Genomic DNA, 23,454 nt, shown 5'->3' on the forward strand with positions numbered 1-23,454 from the left:
GGGTGCAATCTTGGAACTTTGGGTGCTACTTTGTACCCGCAAGAAAGGATGAAAGTTACACCCTCGGGAGCAACTTTGCCCCCTTGAAAAAGGCGCAACCTCGTACCTTTAGGTGCAACTTTATGCCCGAAGGATGCAAGAATGTACCCTCTCTTGAGGGTGCAATCTTGTGCCTTATTGGTATGATGTTGCACCTATGTGGTGCTTATTTGCTCCATGACTGCTGCAAAATTGCTCCTTTAAAGGAGCAAGTCAGTGTCACTGCCCGCTCCTTTATAGGGGCAATATTGCCCATCATCTCAAGGTGCAACTTAGCATCACATAATCGGGTACGATTTAGTTCCTTAACTACTCTAAACCTTGAATAGTGCGAACTGATGTAAGCCTATTTGCTCAGTATATAACTTATGTTGTTGTTGCACTCTGCAAAGTAAATAGGATTAGTGTTACTTGGATCTTGTGAATCATGAAATGTGTGTGCGTGTGGAATTTGTGAGTTGTGAAAATGTTAATGTAAAAGTTAACTTAGTTGTGTTTGAATAATATACTGAAACCAAAAATTTACCCAATTACCTTTTCAATAAGGTGAGCACTATATCTATCAAACAGTTAACCTTCTCGGCAAGAGTATACATCTGCATGAATTAAAAGGAAGAGGTGAAAATATGATATGCAGCTGTCTGGATACGTTTTATTCAAATCGTCCTTGAATGCGTACTTATTCACATAATCTATAAGAATAACATATGCTTCTTACCAGTACTCAAAGCCTCTAAAACAAGAGCATGCTTCTTACACTTCTAAAGTATACACCATATCTTAAAAACAAAATGTAAGAGGATTTAAGAAGCTGTTTGTATGCATTCAAACGAATCCATATTTCTATCTGAAATCTAAAACGTGTCTTGTAAAAGGGGAATTCGTTTTATAATGACGATGCCAATTGTCTTAAAGTCCTTATCACGACATGTCTTGGAATTCACGCTTATTGAAAACATGAGATTCTTGGCACGTATCACTATGATTTAAAGAGTTAACTGAGATACGCATACCGTATACGGGCATTTCGATGAAAACATTTAAATGCAAGGTACTGTAAATAATATGAAAATCAAACTTGATACCAGCCCTTATCGGCAACCAATAGAGACTATGGAGGACTGCAGTTATAATTGTGTTCAGATATTATTTTGGGTGATACACGCATGCCGACTGATTTGGGATCAATCCGAGTCCCTCGAGCTGAGATTCCGGAACTGCAATGAGCAAACCATCATTATGCATAACAAAGTGACTGAGAATAATGTATGCACCAGTTTCTGTTTCGTTGTTCTATACACAGAAAGTTGTTTCGTTTTCCAATCCTGTGCAGGCACACAGATTTACAGAATTCAATCATATTTGGCTATAACGCCATGGTCGCGTGCAAAATTAATGCAGCTTATCTAACTTAACCTGTAGTTACTGAATAGGGGACTACTGTATATTCAATTTATACATTATTAATCGGATGATAGAACCTGTCAAAGAGTAAATTGCGGATATCATATATATATACCATTGTCAAATTCACTTTCTGTTCTATACATAGTATCAATGGAATGTTATGAACCACTTCAGCATTACCAATCATTATCATAATTATTTCCCTGAAACGGCTGCATTTGTATGAGCGGGAAGAGTTTTGCATCATACATAGCAAGAGTCGTGACTACAAAACTAAATACATGTATTATACAAGGTTTTAGGACACTTTGAATCATGCCCCCCCCCCAAAAAAAAACAACAACAACAACAACAACCAACAACTTAGTGAAATGTTGTACAATGTATGCCCTACTTCCATTAACCTATGATCTTTGACCTTTGAATACATGGCCCGCATTTTTTGAACTAATAGGCATTTGGATGCAACGTAGGTATTATATAAAAGAAAAAATGTTTTAGGAAAATACATTTAACCACTTCAGAATTAATTATGGAACAAATAGCAAAATATTGACACGTTCACTTCTTCCGTAATGACATCACAGAAAACTTTCCTCACCGAATCGTTCTGCCGTAATTCACGAGCAAGTCATGGATATATTAGTTCGATTAAAAGTATACATTGAGTCATTGCAAAAGCATCTAATGAAAAGTATGCTTCAGAACTACATCATTGTCATTTATTCTATAGCACTAATAATATAGAGCTATTGGTCCGCCATATTGCCTAACAGGTCGTTGTCCTCCTATCACTATACCACGTTTGTTTAGCAAATAAGGCACAGAATTTAATTTTGCACTTGTTGCCAAAGACTCTAATCTTCTTTACCGCTATTCTCAGACATATGCTGGTGCTGTATGAATTAGAAACGGAAGCTTACAAAATAATATTCACCATCTAACAAGGCAAAAGCGAAGTGATGTCTCGTCCACGTATCGACTTTGTGATTACAGAGATTTTCAAATGGCATATGCCTAGTTCATTGACTTTTTGACTGTTGACGTAGTCAGACTTCACCAATATTAACACTTGACAGCAATCATTAGATGATCTGAGGAGTGAATTTGGTGGTCATAAGGATAGCTCAAAAGTGTGGAAAGTTATTGAAAGAACACCAGAATACTATGTCGACAGTGTTTATCAGGTGAGATACAAACATAGAACAAGTTCCAGTGGGTTTCAGGAGGTTACTTTTCCAGCCAGGGCTATAGTCTAGCTGGTAAAATTGGGTCTTTGAGGGCATCTGGCGGCTACCCCCCCCCCCCCCCCCCCCCCCCCACTTCTTAACGTCTGGCAACGCGGCTATGCATATATCCTGTAAGTGTAAATAACAAGTTCCAGTGGGTTTCATTAGGTTACTTTTTCAGCTAGGCTAGCCTAGCTGGAAAAAGTTGGGTCTTTGAGGGCGTCTGGCGGCTACCCCCACCACTTAAAACGTCTGGCAATGGTCATTCATTTATCCTGTAAGTGTAACGAACAAGTTCCAGTGGGTTTCATTAGGTTACTTTTTCAGCTAGGCTAGCCTAGCTGGAAAAATTTGGGTCTTTAAGGGCGTCTGGCGGCTACCCCCCACCACTTAAAACGTCTGGCAATGGTCATTCATTTATCCTGTGAGTGTAACGAACAAGTTCCAGTGGGTTTCATGAGGTTACTTTTTCAGCTAGGCTAGCCTAGCTGGAAAAATTTGGGTCTTTAAGGGCGTCTGGCGGCTACCCCCCACCACTTAAAACGTCTGGCAATGGTCATTCATTTATCCTGTGAGTGTAACGAACAAGTTCCAGTGGGTTTCATGAGGTTACTTTTTCAGCTAGGCTAGCCTAGCTGGAAAAATTTGGGTCTTTAAGGGCGTCTGGCGGCTACCCCCCACCACTTAAAACGTCTGGCAATGGTCATTCATTTATCCTGTAAGTGTAACGAACAAGTTCCAGTGGTTTTCATGAGGTTACTTTTTCAGCTAGGCTAGCCTAGCTGGAGTTGGACCTTTAAGAGCGTCTGGCGGCTACCCCCCACCACTTAAAACGTCTGGCAATGGTCATTCATCTATCCTGTAAGTGTAACGAACAAGTTCCAGTTGTTTTCATGGGGTTACTTTTCCAGCTAGGCTAGCCTAATTTTGAGGGGTCCTTTTTTTGGCCCTCCTGGCCACACCCACCACCGATGACCAGCCAGACGTGCATTTCCATACTTAGGGGCATATGTACTAAATTGCTATATACATAAAAATTGGTAACCTTTTCAGCTAGGCTGACCCCCGCTGGCTCCCGGACTATTTGATTTGTTCTTATTTTTATTGTGTGCACATGTAATGTAATGTATATTAATGCAGGGCTCCCTTGTAAAGCAGGCCTTTGTGGCACTGAATGGGACTACCCTGCTTTTAAAGAAGACTTAATGAATAAATAAATGAATTGACGTGATACTTGTCTCACACATTGCCCACAGAGCCTACAGACTAACCAAGCTTGTGAAAATTAATCACCAATAATCTCATCGCCTATGAGGATCTGGTAAATTCTATACAATTATGAAGATTTACCATCTCCTTACTGGGACTGGGTTAAATAATGTTATCAGCATCCTTCGAGGGTGACAGTTTGAACAGCTTTGGGTCAAATGAGCCCTGGACATCACAGAATTTGAAATGGTTTCATCTGTAAATATTAGTTTACATTCCACTCAAATCATCCGAAGTTCAGGAAACATTTAGACATTCCCATATTCATCCTTTTGGTCTCTAAAAAATGAGCAATATTCAGACAAGACTACTTTATGTTAAGGAGCAACATTATTACTAATTGATTGTCAAATTAGACATTATCCAATTATGAAATGTCACTGAATAACTGGCAGTTCTCCCACATTTTGAAGATAACCTGCATACACTAAATAAAATATATATATATCATCATTCATTCACCACTTTTAGAGGAAAAGGTAATGTTGGCAAGGTAACTTGCCAAATGTACCCTCAAACAAGATTTCTTTAAATTACCAACAGCTACATTATTTTGTATACAGCATAACTGTTCTAACTTCAGTAGAGTTTGGGTTGAATATTATGGTCTGCTACCACAAATAGCAATGTGCTTTCAGAGGAGGTTCACAGTTACTCAGAAACTAAGGGGCAATTCAGAAGAACAAGAGTTGACCCTCCAATACCAAAATGAATATCTTACCAGTAGGTTCATCTTCTTGAATCTATTTGCTTTGATGGAAAAGTGGAGAAAGATAGGGAAGAGAATGCCCATGACACACACATACACACTCAAAAGACAAAATTTTGAAAGAATGAAGTCATCTGTTCCTGCTGTGACTGAAAGAAAGGCACAGATGGAAACAAAGACAACCGCCATTCATCACTGGCTCTCCCAAATGACCTCTAATGACCTCCCATCATTAACACACTCCCCTAGGAGGAGATAGCTGAGAGGTGTGAGGGAAATCTGCCCTTTTGTACCACTCCAGTCTACCTACACTCTCCCTCACATAGCATCATGATGTAAACCAGTGACCCCATTTTGACTCTGGGGGATTCATTATCAAAGTATGACTTTCCACTATGACTTTCCACATACACATGTTGTACTGTCTTTATAAGAATATATAAAGGAAACAAATATCAGAGCATTCTCTGTGTCTCACTTGGGATCTAGTGGTCACCGGTGGTACTGGTATGTTAAATTGATGTTCGTTTTGATACCCTAGAGTAATGGTATTGGGGTTTACCAGGTCTGAGTATAATGTAGTTCTGATGTAAAATTTGAAATTTGTCATTGCAGTTTTTCTAGTACAACTTAAACGTAGCTGAATTGAGATAATAATGCTGAAATAAGCACATCTAACCAATTAGACATCCTAAGCACTTGGTTATCAATAAACGATGAACTAAGGCATTTTCCACAACTTGGAATTGGTTACAGAGGTCTTGTAACAATGTTTATCGCCAGAGAATCTTTATGTTTTTTTACAATATCTCACATTTATGATTTCCTACTATCCTTGCAGTAGCAAATTTCCCACTCTACATGACAGGTTGTCTCTTCATTCAAATGTCATGAATTCAGGTACTGTCAACCTTGCTTAAGTCGACTTCACATAAGTCTCATGATCGCTCAAGTGGAAGGTCTTTTCAAGTCCTCTTCTTGTTATATTCTATAGATTTAATTCCTACAAAAGTCAAATTTTCTCCCCGTCAAGCAATTTCTTCAGTCCAAATCAATTTGATATATAGGTAAGGTTTACTGTATTTGTATTTTCTCCTTTCAAGCATTCTTGAACAATAGTACCAGTCTCATTGCAAGAATTTTGAAAGTTGGGTTGAGATCAGGATCACATCTTTTTGATTCAACTTTCTCACTGTTCAAAAAAAAAAATAATGAGGGGTCCTGATCATTTGTGAGTGGAGAAGCATGTTATGAATGGTATGCTTACTATCTGTCTCAACTTCAAGGCCGATTTAACAAACTGCAGAGCACCACATCACAGCATGGTAAAAGCAGCAAGGAGCTACACATTCAGTGCATTGTGGGATATAAAATCTCGAAATTTTCTTGCAGTCACCATTCTCACTGACAACTCTGTATCTTTTAGAAAAAAATGGCACTAATTTGTGTGATTTAGATCCCAACCCAAGTCTCGCAATAAAACAACAACAAACAAACATGTAGGACCTAGGCCTATATTCTGTTCTCAACGTAAAATTCCTAAATTTGGTTCTCAATCAGGATCACAGCCTAAAAATATGCTTTTTTTTTAGTGCATGAGAACAGCACTAGTGAGAGATGTAGGTCCTACACGTTTCAGAACATTGACACAAAGGCAGAATACTCCTCTTCAAATATTTCCATGAAAATCGTGGCTTTCATATAGAGCAAGTCTGGTGTTTGTTTCCTGGATTGAGAGGCAGACTGTGATGGAATGTGAAATCTCTGGAGGTTTCCTGACAAGGACTAGACTTGTGGTAACTTGGAATCTGGTTTGTTTTCCTCATGAGTAATACCAAACCCATCATCATCATCTTTAATGACCTGATCCACTTGAGATTGAGCATCTCAACCCATATTCCCCACTACCACCCCCCCCCCCCCACTTGCTTGTTCCATTCGTGATATTTGACCTCTATGGAGATGTAAGCCCCTATGTAAGCTATTGTCCCATCAGTCACTGTATTCATATGATGAAGGAAGTTTCAAGTGAAGAAAAACTGTACAAAGTAGTTCAAATGCTACATGTATATGTATATGACATTTGGGACAAAATAATTGAGACATTTCCACAGTTTATGACTGATAATTTCCATATCCAATATCAGTTTCATGCAGTATGCAAACTCATGTGTGTGACTAAATATGAGCGTTGTTTGGAAAACATAACAGCTCTCCTCTTGTAATTATTATTACAAATGCAACTAAATTCTAAGGTAAATAGAGGAGCATCACCCATCTTCACTAAGTACTGCATCCTTTGACAGTTTCAGGTGGAATATATTTGAAATTCTCCCAGTTACCTGCCACTCAGAGTTTACACAGCTATTGTCACTGCAACGTACATCCTTTTCACTATGAAATACTGGCTCAGTCTCTTATGCGCTTTTTCATGGAGGTATACACGTAAGGCTAAGTCCTACAATTGTTTCATGAAAACAGGGTCCAACACACACACGCCAAGGTGACTGACTGCTTATTCAAGTGGAAATCTCTTTCTTGTGGATACAAATGTGTCCACGAGTCTTGTGAGTATGTGTTTAGCACCCACTAAGAAATCATACTTTAATACTTTAATAATTATACAGAATGACAACAGAGCCTTTTTAAAAATGTCACAGATTTTCTATTTATTTATTTGAGCAAAGATTGAATAACATCTTCATTTCCTCATGAGACATCACTTCATGTCTATGAAATCAAACAAATGTGCTTACACAAGACTAATGGAGTTTACACAGCCTATTTAAGGAATGGCTAATTACCCCCTTACTCTAGAGGCAATCTTCCCACATTAAAGAGATCAAAATATCTACTCAAAATGAGGCTAACTTTCTTTCTTTTATCCCCAATGATATGAATAAATGAACAGGTTTTAGTGAAGAATCTGTCCTTAAACACCATTAAACTTGCATAGATCTCAGGCAATATCATCAAGCAGCCAGCCTCACTCTGTACGCCTTATGAACAAAGGTTCATACCCAGCCAGAGACACAGGAAATTTCTCAGGACGATTGATTTCCTGCCTCGTTTCCACCTCCACCCTTTTGTATTATGAGTTCAGGTTTGTTTGGCCATTAATGTCAGGACTTGCTTTGACATCCTCCCAAGGTCTGTTTGGGATCCTACATGTTTTCACCATCCAAGCTCTCCTACCACTGACAGTGAATGTCTTCCTTCTTTGACAATATCATATTTCATGCACCTGCCTTCTCACTCATGCCAGAAGCACTTATCACAATGGGTGACAACTACTGACAACTTGAGCACACTTTGTGACATACACCCTACCACCTGTACTGATAAACAAACTACAATATTTTACTTCACTTGATGAGTTCTTTGCTCTGCATTTAATAAAACTTTTAGGAATGTTCCATGCATCGAAAAGCCAAAAAAGTTAAGTACCACATAGACATTTCTAACAAAAAATGTTTAGAGATTATGTTGTAATGAATTTGAATAATTTGTATGAAATGTAAATGATAAAGAAAAACATATGGCTCATCCACTTAATGTTTTACATCGATTTTTAAGAGTTACATTTTTTTTACTTAGTGTGTGTTTGTTCTGTGTTTAGCTTTTGTCCATATAACCTTAGTTCAAAGAATAAATTACAGTATTATCTATCTTTTCTTCTAAATCTTGCCCCAAAGATAGAATGAACCAGACTTGACTAGCACTTGTTCCTTTTAAAAATAACATTTCACATTACCATTTCATTCGTAAATTCATTGACTTTCAATAATTGTTCATATCATTCATAAATACATGCATGTCATGTTCCTTGTATTCTTTTGTTTCCTAGTATTCACATGTATTCTCATTTATATCTCATATCCTATTTGTTGTTGACATTGTAAACTTGAAGACTAGTTTTTAGTCATTACTTGTTGGTATCATTGTTGATGTTGTGGACAAACTTAATGCACTGGTCCCTATACTTGGATACTTAAGTCCTTGCAATGCCCTAATGGGTATGTCACAATTTGCACAAATCCTGCTTGCCTGCATTTAGGTATTATTGGACTGTCACAATTTGTAAGCAATGAACACTGAAGAGTGAAATCATGGAGTTTTAACTCCTTGGCAAAATGAAGAGCACAGAGATGACACAATGTTGAAATATTGCCTAATATTCTTTTTTTTTTTTCAGTGAATAATGAATGCTTGGAAATGACCATACGCACTGACATACTGCACAAACACAATATGTGCAACTAATGATGACACACAAGAACAAAAACACCCAAAATGCTGCTTGCACAAATAACCGAAACACACACACACATTCTTGCGTTACAGGCTTACATCTGGGTATGTTCAAAACAGTTTCACAAACACACACACATAAATGCAAGTCAGATATACAAGTTGTACATCTTCTTTCTTTTTTTTCCCCAAAAAACATTTATCCTTTTCTCAGGCATCCATCCACTACAGTACCCATCTCAGTAGGTTCCCTCTGCTCTCATTTCCATTTCTGCACTGTTCACCTGTCTGGAGTGGTAGATCTCAGTACAGAAATCATGCAGGTCTGATTTTACCAGAATCACGGTCAATTACCTACTGCTGTTTTCTCCTTCCAAATCTCGGTCACACACTGGTAAGCTCATTGGAAGGAGGACTGTTTTTTAGGCCTACCTCATGCAACATGGCCTAAATATCAAACTCCTAACCTTGCTCCATTCAGCCGTGGCAATATTTGTTGCCTTTCTGGTTTTGAAATTACCTGTAAACTGCACATGTGAATTCACATTCTCAAGAGCAACAGTGACCATTTTTCTCCTGTACTTCTCTTTGTGTCTGCTTATCTACTCTCATAGAGCATGTATGCCTCATCAGCACAGTGGGCAAAGTACTATCAATTGTAATGATGGTGATTGTTAATAACTGCCTCAGCAATGATAGCAAAAACAATCATCGATACTGTCATTTTGGTCTATATTTGAATATTGATAATGGTGTTCAATAATTAAATAAACATATGAATAAATAAAATCAACAAACTTACATGTATCAATCAATAAAGAAGAACACAAACAAATCCCTGATGAGGTTTCAAAGGAGGTTCTCTGCAGCCTCTTTGATAGAGCTATGACACTGAAAACACCTCACTATGTCACTACTCAAATTGTCTATACAGTGACAGGTTTGCTTTAGGGCCTACGTGTACATCCTGATTTGCTGTCTTCTCGCCATCCTTACAGACACAGTATAGTATGTAATTTCCCAAAATAAGAAACGTTCCAAATAATCACAACTGAAGGCCATTATACATGCAGCACCACTATACTTTAAAAAATTATCAATCCAGTCCCTTCCAACAGACATCAAAAACTACAAAGTACGCAAAAAAAAAAAAAGGCTCGAGATTTGTTCCCATGAAGTTTTGATTGCCAGCCATTTCTGCTGATAAACAGTTAACTGTGCTCAATGAAACCAATGTCATGCACTATGAATGCCAGGAATGGTGTGGTATATTCTTGGCACACCTCAGTGAAAGACTGAAGAGCAATCTCACAGATGCACCTGTTTCACTGATCATGTCTACCATGAACTCTTGCTATCAACTAACGCCATTGTCAAAAAATGCCAGTCATGAGGAAAATCATTCCTGATTTACACTTTCTTCCTCTCGAGATGAAAAAACAAAATCTGCCCAGCAAATCCTCCATTGATTTGTGGTGCATTGTAAACGTCTACGGCCATTACCAATGCATCAAAATCAGGGAAATTCTGCAGAGCACCCAGGAAGATACATGTGTTTATAATACATGCATGTATAAGGTGGAAATAGTTTCCAAATCAGGGAGGATTTTATATTTTCCTGTCAGTACAGATATTTAAGGAAGGGAATAAGAAAGACTTGGCAGCTTTGCTACAGGTACAAATAATTATAAAATATCACTCTTCTCTCTCAAGACTTATATCATTATATAGGACCTACATGCTCACAATACTGTACATAAAACTACCATTATGGTCAAATATGGCACTTAACTGGTCAGCATCATTTTAGGATGATCATCTTTCTAATTCAATTCTCCCTCATAAACAATGCTCCAAAATGCAGATAAGAACTGTACCGGTAACAATAAGGCCCTATTACACACCAGTTTTGTACTTGTCTTGATTGTTAATGATTGCTTTATTTGACTGCTATGCAATAACCTCTTTTCACCATTAAAGGGCCTATGCAATAACCTCTTTTCACCATTAAAGGGCTGGTATAGTATTGGTTGAGGTAAGAATTCAGCTTTTCACTTTTTGCAAGATATTTAGAAATCACTTTATGAAATGCTCAAGAAGCCTACAATTCTTAGAGACATTCAAAGTTTATTTGATAAAAATCAGTCTTGAAATGGCTGGAATATCCAAAAACAAAGTAAAACAAAGGGATCCTAATAAAAGGTGAGTCCAACCTTTTATTACAATCCCTTGTTTTTGATATATCAGTCATTTCAAAATCAATTTTCATCAAATAAACTTAGAATTCCTCTTAGAATTATATGCTCTTTCATATTCATACGAGGTTTCTCATTACCTGGAAAAAAATCACCATAAAAAAACCTTTGGACACCTCAAACCCCATATTACCAGAAACTGTACCACCCATTAAAGCCTGTCAAATGGATCTTTTTTTTTTTTTTTTTTTTTTTTTTTTTTTGGGGGGGGGGGGGGGGGGTCTTCTTTATAGAAAATCGACAGAAAAAAAATGACAGCCTGTTCAGTTCATAGGAAAAGGAAAAGACTCACCTCTGGGCAGTCCTTGATGTAATGTCCCTTGTTAAAGCAAAGATGGCACAGGTAAGTAGGGGGCGGCCTCTTTCCAGGCTTTCTGTCATTCACTGGTACGAGGGAGAGATCGTTGAACTGGTCTGCCAGATCTCCCACGCTTCCATAGGGTGATGTAATGAGCTTGGTTTGCTGGAGAAGGCACAGACACACACCAGAAATGTTAGTAAATCAAAGGCCCTTTCTCACTAGGAACTAGAATTATCACTGAAGGTAATTAATACCCCCGCCCCTAGTGTTGCTTTATGGTATGTGATGTCATGAGGGTAATGACGTTAATACCAAGTTTGTGCATTTGTCGAATTGGAAACAGAATAATTTTAGGTTACTGTATAATCACACAGTTGACACTGAGTATAAAACTTACAGCAAATGAAAACATGCTTTCCCCCAGCATCACTACACTTGAAGACCATCATACACACCAAATTTGACCTTCATAGCTTGAATGGTTTATTTTGATACAAAAATGAGTGGTTACCATGGCAACACATTTTCCTTAAAGGACAAGTTCACCTTTATAAACATAAGGATTAAGAGAATGTAGCAACATTAGTAGAACACATCATTGAAAGTTTGAGGAAAATCAGACCATCGGTTCAAAAGTTATGAATTTTTGAAGTTTTTGTGCAGTACCCGCTGGATGAGAAGACTACTGCAGTGCATGAATAACTTAGATGTCACATGCGTACAACGATATAAGGAAAATATAAGGAGAATTTCACAAAATTCCATCTTTTGAAAAAAGTACACTTTCCCCTGACTCCTTACCGACAAATGTTATGGGTAATATTATTCCCCCTACCTTTAGAAAGAGGCAAGTCAAGTGCTCTTTTATTATGCGAAAAAAGTGAAAATATGTTGAATTTTCTTTTACATTTTCTTTATACTGTTGTACGCATATGACTCACAAGCTGTAGTAGTCTCCTCATCCAGCGGTTCCAACACAAAAAATTAAAAAATTCATAACTTTTGCATCGATTGTCCGATTTTCCTCAAACTTTCACTGATGTGTTCTACTAATATTGTTACATTTTCTCAATCTTTATGTTTATGAAGGTGAACTTGTCCTTTAAACTAACACATTGGTGTCTTGCAAAACTAATCTTCTAGATCATGATACATACTAATTAATTTGACTCTAATTGCTTGAATGATGGAAAAGTTATTCGATCTGCAAGGTTTTGGTAAAAGTGTGGTTACCATGGCAACAGTTTGTGTGACAAACACAAAAATTATGTGTTCCACATCTATACCTCAGGGCCTACCAAATTTGGTTTCAATTGCTTGAAAACTGTGGAAGAAGTTCACTCCACAGGATTAAAAAAAAAAACGGTTACCATGGCAACGCATTATCCGATACAAATAAAAAGGACATTTTGCAAAACTACACTTAAAGAGCATCATACACACCAAATTTCACCTCTATAGATTATTAAATGGTTCAATTTGATACAAAAATGTGTGGTTACCATGGCAACACATTTTTCTTATATCAACACATTGGTGTCTTGCATAACTACACCTCCCGATCATCATACATACTAAATTTGACCTTAATTGCTTGAATGATGTGGAAGTTATTCAATTCACAAGGTTTTGGTAAAATTATGGTTACCATGGCAATGCTTTGTCCAACAAACACAAAAATTATGTGTTCCACGTCTATGCCTCAAGGCCATAATGCCTACCAAATTTGATTTCAATTGCTTCAAAACTGGAAGTTGTTCACTCCACAAGATTTTGAAGAAAATATGCAGTTACCATGGCAACTTTGTCAAGTACAAACACAAAGAGTTTCTTGCATAACTACACCTATAGATCATCATAGATACCAATTTTGAAATTGATTGCTTAAATACTATGGAAGCTATTCAATCCACAAGGTTTTGGTAAAATTATGGTTACCATGGCAACGCATTGTCCGACAAACACAAAAAACATGTCTTGCACATCTATACCTCAATATCATCATTTACCCTAAGTTTCATTTAAGTTGCTTCAAAACTGTAGGAGGAGTTCGCGACGCAAGATTTTGCAACAGACCGCCCGCCCGCCTGACCAACATCACGGTGATTCCTATATACCCCCTTCACACTATGTGTGGCAGGGGTATAAATATTGCCACAGTTTACCAAAAAAAAAAATCATGTTTGGATTTGTTTTCCACAATGACATTAAAAGTGGCCAAGTAAGAACTTTAACATTTTTTTTATTAAAATGAATTGTTTTGATTTCTCATATCTTACAATAAAACAAAATACAGTGCACAGAACAGCATCAAAATCAAAATAAGATTTTACAAAGACATACAATCCGACCTCTCCCATATGGACATGTTAGGACCGGCACTCATCTGGATAAGGGTTGGCTGGATGGATATGGGAGACTCAGTTTTTAAAGGACAAGTTCACCTTCATAAACATAAGGATTGAGAGAATGCAGCAATATTAGTAGAACACATCAGTGAAAGTTTGAGGAAAATTGGACAATCGATGCAAAAGTTATGAATTTTTAAAATTTTTGTGTTGGAACCGCTGGATGAGGAGACTACTACAGCTTGTGAGTCATATGCGTACAACAGTATATGTAAAGAAAATTCAACATATTTTCACTTTTTTCGCATAATAAAAGAGCACTTGACTTGCCTCTTTCTAAAGGCAGGGGGAATAATATTACCCATAACATTTGTCGGTAACGAGTCGGGGGAATGTGTACTTTTTTCAAAAGATGAAATTTTGTGAAATTCTCTTTATATTTTCCTTACATTGTTGTACGCATGTGACATCTAAGTTATTCACACACTGCAGTAATCTTCTCATCCAGCGGTTACTGCACAAAAACTTCAAAAATTCATAACTTTTGAACGGATTGTCCGATTTTCGTCAAACTTTCAATGATGTGTTCTACTAATATTGCTACATTCTCTCAATCCTTATGTTAATGAACGTGAACTTGTCCTTTAATACATGCAGCTGCCTACCCAATGGAAGCTACAATTGTACATGGACACTAGTACTTTTGCATGAACATGTCACGTCCTCATCAGCTGGTCTGCTTTCAGAATTTTTGGATAATTTGCTGATTTTGCTCAATGAATGATCACCTGAACTGTGCCCTGATATATCAAAAAATTTTCTGTCCATTTTCTTGCTGTGATTTGGGGGTAGCAAATGTTTGAATGCATGTTATCTAGATGAAAATTAGATGTGAATGTATATCAAATATGTTGGGAATGATATGTAATTCATGTGAGTTTGTGCAGGAATTTTGTCCGAGTTTGGAATTCCCCTTTCCCCCATAATTATTAGATTGAAAAAAAAAAAATCACGCTGAGACTGCGTCCAGATGATAGAGAGATCCTGATAAAGGAAGGCCGGATAGGAGAGGCCAGACTGTACAATGTAGAAAATAATCATAAAAGTAGATGCTATTATGAAAGAGCATGTAAATAATAAAAAGTTTTATGTTGATGCAGGGCAATTAGTCAATCAGTTGCAATAAAAAGTTTATATCTAAATAAATGACAAAACCAAAGCTGTGAGTCCATAATGAATAAAAGACTGAAATACATGTCAGACAGAACCAACTAAAAGCAATGTTTGCATGAACTAGATGGTTCCTTCAGTTGAGTGCATCATCATATTTTTTTGCCACACTGATGTGCATGCACAATCACCATGACAGTTGTAGCAAGGAGGTACTAGGCAAGCTTGTGGTACCTCCTTGGTTGTAGCTACAGCTATGACATCACACTAGCCTGGGCAGCTACAACTGCATCTGTAAGTTTTGTGTGTGGATGGAGGAAGGAGTGTGTGATGCCCATATGACAAAATAAATATAAATTTTCAGCTATGAGTGCTCTCTTTGCAAAATGCCATTACAAACTTCACGACATGTACGAAAAATCATTACACTCTGATCTGTATTTTTTGTGCTTCTTACACTGTACATTGATTTTATTTAGGGCAAAATATGAAGATTTAGTTGAGGTGAAGTTTGGAGTACGGGTACCTAACCTCATGACCTCACATACCTTCTTGCCTCCCTAGCAGTTTGACCTACTCAACCAATGACCTCCAATTTGTATCAAAATAAACAATCATCTCTGTCAAGAAATCCATCCAAGGCATAAGGAGGAATAAAACCACAGTGAAGAAACAGTTCAGAAAAGACTCCTCCTCTGTGAACAAAACACTCATGCACACAGCACGTACAAGTACCTTTGCCCCCTTCCAATACCTTGTGTCCTGAACATAGAAACCCCTCAAATACATGATGAAAAGTAAATGCACAAGCATAACAAATAAAGCAATAGTGGCATATACATATATGTATGTATGTATGTATGTATGTATGTATGTATGTATGTATATATCTAATTTACATAAACATTATACATCATGTGTTCTTGTCAAATGTAATGTGCTTTCCCTTGAGTGGCTCTAAAACAAACTCAAAGCTACACAAATTTTGAGTAATTTACCCATAAATTTATCATCTCAAGTATTCATCCTGACTTTCTTGAAAAAGGGGGATTTTTGTTCTAACACTATACACAAGCATTAAAATGACAATTGAAAGGTAGTGTTGGTACAGAGATCTTCATTCCCCATTCACAGAACAGTTTCAACTTGCAAATACGACTTTTCATCACAAGACTAAATTACAACTTTTTCCAAGAATGTATTCAAATAAACCTGCTTTTGACAAAACTGAAGGAGAAAAATACAGCCAATGCATTTGAAAATTAAAAGAAGATGAACTATCACAATAGCTCTAGTCACCTCAGACAGTGAAATAGTCCTTCTGGCCATATACCATGATATTTACACAAAGTTAATGGATTCTTTTCATTTACTGATGTTAAGGTCTGCACTGAGAGCATGAAGGAATATATCGTTGGCTAAGAACCAGAAGGGCGTTATCGCAATTTTTGAGGGTATTGAATTATTGGTATCATGTTGTAGAGCTTGATCTCCTCTTCATTATGCTGTCAATTTTAAATAACCATCATTTTCAGTATGATGTTCAAAATTAGAACCACAAGGGCACTATTTTACCCAATATTTGGAACAATGCTTATAAAATCTACCCACTTTTGATTTTTGCACACTGTAGTATTTCATGAAAACTGATTGTTTCATTTTTTTCTTACTATGCTCATATCTTTGAATGCAACAGTGCCCTTCTAGTTCTCAGCTGATGATATAATTTTCTTCTTCATAAGTGGTAGTGTAAAGACATATCATCATTACTTACATTTACATCATAATAAAGATTATTGGCCAGAAAACATTGTTATATCATTGACACTCACCACATATAGACAGTAAAAATAATTTTACAAGTGATGTAATAACATTGAAAACAGAGAGGTACAATGTATAAGTAGCTGACTTTTCCCCCTAATTAATTGTATGGCAAGTATTGTAACTTTGTTGCATATCTGGCAGAGAAAGTAAAAAACTTGCAGGAGTACACACAATACATAATACTATGGTCATGGCAAGAGGAAGAAATGGAGCTTCAATCCAATCACTTGAACAGGTTTGTGTACTCCATACACGTGCCACACATGAAGTGGCACACCACTGTACATCACACAGCAGCTGCTCTGGTCATGGTACGCTCGAATGTCAACTGCTTGGCTAGAAATAAAGTCGAGTGGAGAATATCGTCAAGGCCTGAACTCAATATCCAGGCTTTCTGGTCTGTTAGCCATCATCAAAAAGTCGGTATCCTTTCACTGAAGAGTGCTTACTTAACAAGGGCTGATGCTTTTTTTCTTTCAGAGCTCATATTACAACACACATCACAGGTATTGCAAATGTGTTTGAAGCTTTTATAAAAGTGTACTGACAATGTACACGTACATACAATGTACGCACACAACAAATACTGATTTATATGTACATTTAACTCACATTAAATCCATTTTTTTTTTGTTCTTCATCCTTCTTTACTATCAGATGTTTCAGATACTAGCTTTAACATCTCCTGGTACCTCTGAATATGTTTAGCTTTTTTATAGTATTTAGATGTAATCATATGGGCTTACATTGTACATGTAGGCCTATGTGTTGTGTGTATGACAACCAGCTGTATGCTGAACTGAGAGTTTAATAATTCCAGATATTATCCAATTATTTCCAGTAATCTGTGTGATCTCATACAAATTGTGGAACACAATATAAAATTGTAGACTTGATGTATCCAGTACACATTACATGTAATCTAGTGTTTCTACAAGAAATCAGAATTTATGTCCATCGCACTGCATGCAAATTTTTGGCATAACAATATCAAACATGTAATATACCACTAAACCACATTTGTGAGTCCCTGTGAAGAAATACAACTTAGTATTTGCATGTGTGCATACAAACTCAAATGCTCCTTGGCCCCAAATCAGGCAAATAAAATGCAAAGACACTCAGCTGGTAGTACAGTAATTATGAAGTGGACACTCCCTTGATTGTTCAATAAGAATGGAAGAACAGCATCATTCTTGTATCAATAAAATTCAAGTTAACTATTTCTCCTGAATAATACCAGGGAGGATATCCCACCTCCCTGATTACACTAAACATCCAATTTTATTTCAAGTAACCTGGTGTAGATTTTTAAAAATAAGAGCACAGTAAGCCACAAACACTTCGGTCAAAGTACAATCTCTACAATATCCAATAGGATTAAGATAGTAGACAGTATGGAACAGTTAAGATTGTAAAATAAAGTTTGCTCTGGGAAGACATGCTGGATGGTGACTACCATACATCAGCAAACAAGAAAAGTATGAATGAATCACACTAAAGGGCATATAATTTGGATTGGATGAAAAATACAAGGACCAAATCAGCGATGTCTTTGAATTCATCCAATACATGTATCAACAAGCTGGAGTTACACCTCTGTGTACAAGTCAAAAGCCTACTGCTATTGTTCAGGGTGTAGGCGTATATGGCTACAGACTTCTGTTATTGAGGAAGCAGCATATTAGATGAGACAATTCTCTGGCAGGCCAAAAACCATGCTGGGTTCAAACCTGACTCAACCCTTCAGATAGCAGTCTATCACCCTCACTACACTGTGTCTCCGAAGTTGTTGCACTGGCATGTTAGAAAAAAAAAATGATAACACCCAGCAAGAGTGTGTTGGCTATTTTTGTGCAGTAGCTGTTAGCAATGAAGCACAACGCCAGCGCCTGCCTACCTGTGTAACACACCATGAATTGTGGGTAGATTCTTATGGCGGGCTAGGAAATGTATCATCTGTCTCGTCTGAGTGAAATGAGTCAGTATATGAACGACTTTACATTTCGTACTGGTCTTACGTAATATCATAAAAATGCACCTTCCATTTTATCACTTCGTGGCCAGCATGTGTTGGCAATTTGAATGATAGAAGCCCGAAACTGCCAAGAATAACAAGAGATATCTTTCTCACTTTTTGGTAAGGGCAATATGCAATTCTGCAAGGACCGAACAAATTTTATGGACAAGTACCAACACATTTTGCTGACCAAGCAGTGAGTTTGGGTTCACTCGGAATGCAAGCATTGTGGTCAGCAGCACACTGAAGTGTAGAAGTCCAGTAAATTCATGACTGTAAACATAGTCTGTCATAGCTCCATGATGATAGCTTAAAATCATTGCTAATTATGCACACTTTCAACAAAATCATAAAAAAATGATCACAGCTTAGTATTCACGCAAATGCCACACCACTGAATGAAAGCTGAAGCAGAGGTAGAATTCCACAAATATGAGTGATAACAGGAACTTCTCAGAGAACTACATGTCATTTTGCATTGCAAAAAACAAACAGGAAAATGTCTTGCAAAGGTTTTTCTTCTCTTTCTTCTTCACTTCATAGCCAAAACAGCAAAGAAAACTTATCAATTACATCATTTTATAACTTGAGAATCATCATGTAAATACTTTGTATCATTTTGTGCCTCCCCAAGGCCAAAATTGAGAGAAACTGAGCGCTGAAATTACATGTAAATTTGGGCACATTACAAGGGAGCTGATGATCAATGATGAAGTAATGCAGAAAGTAATCATCTTTCTGTTACGTACAATATACTGTATGACCATGGCTCAATGTGCATTAAGCTCTGAACTTTTAAACACAAAAGACAACAAAAAAGAAAACTCAAAACAATCTAGAGAGAAAAGATAATATTTCCAGAGAGAAACTTCATCATGAACGTCTTCTTGACTGCCGTATAAGGTACATAAGACTACTATCCAGTTCTTTTGCGTATTCCCTTTGAGAGAAACCTATAAATACATTCATCAATACATACATGTATTTCAATTAAATCATGATTTTTAAGGTACACATAAATACACTAATATTTGCTCATGAATTCAAGGACCTGAAGATATGAAGCATATAAAATACATGTACATGTGAAATCACATTTTGTATCTCAAAAATTCAACAAGGATTGTGAGTAGAAAATCAATATGTGTCTTGATGCCATAAAAAACGTTACCATAATTTCAATCATCTTCTGCGTATCTCTCTGAAAGAAACATACTGTATATAGATAGGCCTATCATCATACATTGTATTTCAACTAAATCAATGTTTCTCTCACACATGAATACAATAATATTTGCTCATGATTTCAAGGACCTGAAGCTACTAATCATTTTACATGCATGTACATGCAACATCAAGGAAAAACATTATTTTTTCCTCAAAAATCAAACAAGGATTGTGAGTAGACAATCAATACGTGTCATGATGCCATAAAAAGCTGCACCATCACTTCACGTTTCAGCATTTCTTCTTTTAAGACTTACAATGTATGACATTCCACCTGGACTCAATCTGGTAACATCTGGAAGTTTCTGCCTCCACATCAACGGTGGCGGATCCAGGGAGGACCGCAACCAGCGCAAGCCCCCCCCCCCCTTTATTTTTTGTTGAAACAAAAGAAATAAAAAGAAAAAATGGGGGATGGGGTGCATGCGCCCCCCTTTAATTTTGTAAACGCGCCCCCTCTTTACGGAATCCCTGGATCCGCCCCTGCATCAATCTAGAATGAGAATGACACGTTGACAGTGCTACAATGTACAATATTTTCAATATCAATTAAATTCAACAGTTTGTTCATTTCCATTAAAAAATGATCCAAAGTGGTACATGTGACAATTTGACTTTCATCAAACTGATAAGAACGGTTCATTGAACACAATATAAAACATATGCACAAATGATATTATAACAAAAAAAGGAACAATGCACACTTTGTCATAGTAAAAAAAGAAAAGAAAAAAAGAAGTAATCATAACGATGGAAAAGAGTGTTCCACTGAAAAGCCAAGCTTGTAGAACATGGAACACATGAAATAATATTTTTATTCACCTTGACATAGAATGTATACATTATAGTACAACGTAAAACTTCAATACTTCATAGCGAGATATAAAACTTGGAGCTGTTATTGATTAATGAGTATCTTCTACAGGTAATGTAGGCCTGTATACATGTATGTAAATCCTATATCATACATGCACACTGTATATCTCTTAATACATGTAGATCTATGATATCAATATAATAATGAGTATTTATATTGTACATCTGCATGTTTTGTTGAACACCAGCATTTGGCATGAATTTGAATTAATTACAGTTCCTCTTTATTAAAAAGATAAACATTATATTGTTTTTAAAAATAATGTCGTCAGCACACTTTAATCATCACGTTTGAATTCCAAACACCTGCAAAAGGAGACGGTTTTTACACATCATTCCCATCCTCCTCTCCACTTGTAGCCAAAGAGAATGAAGCAAAATGATCATCATATCACTGTATCTGAAAGACCAAGTGAAAAAATTCTTCCTCAGCTCCTGCTGCTACTACCAGTCTATATTATCACGGCTCCCCACATACTACAAGACTGAAAGGGACACAATTGTTCTAAACAATGTGATAAAGATGTTGCCTGCTACCATCATTCATTATTACAACCTTTATCAATTTATTCATAACATATGAACATTCAAAGAGGAATTTTACTATATTGAAGAAAACCTCTAGGAAGCTCATGTAGCTATCATCTTCTGCCATTTCAACTGGAAATCACAAAACTACTCATAAGATTGCTATGCATTGCATAAAAATGTTCAGTACTTCAACCCACTTGTAGAATACAGCAAAAATACACTTTTTGCTCAGTACAGAAGATTTTTATGTCTTGATTTATGCACATTCTATTCATAACATGAATATCCATCTTTTTCGATGTAAAACAGGAGCAACAAACTTTTTAGAAATGCATACAAAAGTGAACCTTCCCATAAAACATCTTCAGATCTGCAGATGCGAGTTTCTGGTTCCACAGAATGGCCGGCCTTCACAATAGGCCACTGCACAACATCAAAGTAACACTCAAGCCATTTCAAATAAGAGTTGTGATTGATTGCAAATGGCTAAAGAGTATAATGAATTCTGCCAGCTTTAATTTTATGTTTCTTCTTCTACTATCAGTGGTGGACAGAAAGAAAGATGAACAGATCAGAAAAAAGAAATCCCAGGCAGAAATAGACAGCACCTCTCAGTCTCTGCTGGGGAAAACCAATTAAAAGTAGGAAAAACACGGACAAAGTGTATTTGCATTAGAATGGTAATTAAATGCCATGGTAATTTGTTTTCACCTACTGTAAAAGTGGAAATTTTCGCGGTGTTCAAATTTTCGCGCATTTCGCGCAACCAGACGCTAGCACCAAAATAAAAGCACGCAAATATTTTTACGTGCCATATGTTCCAGTAGTTGATGTCTTGATTCCGCAAAAAATTAGTCGCGCAAAAATATCAACTGTTACAGTATCACATTGGTGAAATACCACAGAATTACATGTACTGCAGTATTTCAGTTGGTATCGTTCTCATTCAAAAAATACCATGGCACTTTGGCCCAAATTACAACTCTCCAATGTACTGTAAGTAGGCCTACTACACAAAATGCACGCATATCTCCTACAGGGAGAAAACAGGTATTGTGTTAGGTCATGTGAGAGATTTATACACCTGAATGTGGTGGATGGTATTTCATGTGATTCACACTAAAAGCTCGAACAAATATTTTGCACCAAGTTTGAATGGTTACAGCTCGTTATTCCAAAGGTTCATTATTCTGAAAGCTCTTCAGTTCGAAGATTCGTTATTGTGAAGGTTCGTTATTCCGAATTTCATTTTCTGATTAACAAATCTTCGGAATAACGAACCTTCGGAATAATGCCACAAATGTTTGGATCAATGAACCCTTATTCATTTTCGGATTAACGAACCTCTTAGGTATAGAGAATTTGTGTGTTTCGGGTTAACGAACCTTTGGAATAATGAACCTTCGGAATAGCGAACCTTCGGAATAATGAACAGCACCCATTTGAATTACCATCCGAAATACCATGGCATTGGCGACGTACATTCGTGAGGTCTTTTGCAGTCTATTTGCGTTCACATTATGAGATACTGCAGTATTTCACTGAAAATGTACAGCTACAGCTGTATAAGTGTGAATGGGCCTTGCAAGATCAAATGCCATTCAAACATCACTTAAAAGTACCTTAAAGGTCCATTTCATTTCAATGATCGAATGTGGATGAAAAATCTGCTTAGAACATTCAGTTCTGGAAAGTTCAATGTGAAAAATCTAAAAATCTAACGTAATCTGACCGATCAGATTAAACAATATCAACTGAGGTTAAAACAGAAGAATGCCATTTTTTTTTCATTTACTTAGTGTGGTATGAAAGAAATGCAATCTCATGAATTCTGGTCTTCATTGATTTTCTGATTATTTGCTCAGACACACACTACACTGTCTCTTTTACTAGAGAGGAAAGGAAAGAAAGCTCTTCCACTCTTTTTTTCTGGTAGTTGCAGAAAAAAAAGAGTGGAACAGCTATTGTACTTTAATGCCTTGAGTGTGCCTTTTT

The 23,454-nt window shown here is 36.8% G+C and overlaps 1 protein-coding gene across 3 annotated transcripts in view; it reads right to left on the bottom strand.

The window, feature by feature from the left end:
• LOC139719399 (zinc finger CCHC domain-containing protein 24-like) overlaps window positions 1-23,454 on the bottom strand; it is a 69,805-nt gene that overhangs the window by 35,509 nt on the left and 10,842 nt on the right. For all 3 annotated transcript variants that reach the window (XM_071630818.1, XM_071630817.1, XM_071630816.1), the window contains exon 3: window positions 11,452-11,622. In XM_071630818.1, coding sequence (XP_071486919.1) covers window positions 11,452-11,622 — 171 coding nt within the window. The remainder of the gene's footprint in view (window positions 1-11,451; window positions 11,623-23,454) is intronic.

The sequence above is a fragment of the Diadema antillarum genome, unplaced genomic scaffold (genome assembly GCF_040938485.1).
Source record: "Diadema antillarum isolate AM-2024a unplaced genomic scaffold, OU_Dant_1.0 scf00000110, whole genome shotgun sequence".
Lineage (NCBI taxonomy): Eukaryota > Metazoa > Echinodermata > Echinoidea > Diadematoida > Diadematidae > Diadema > Diadema antillarum.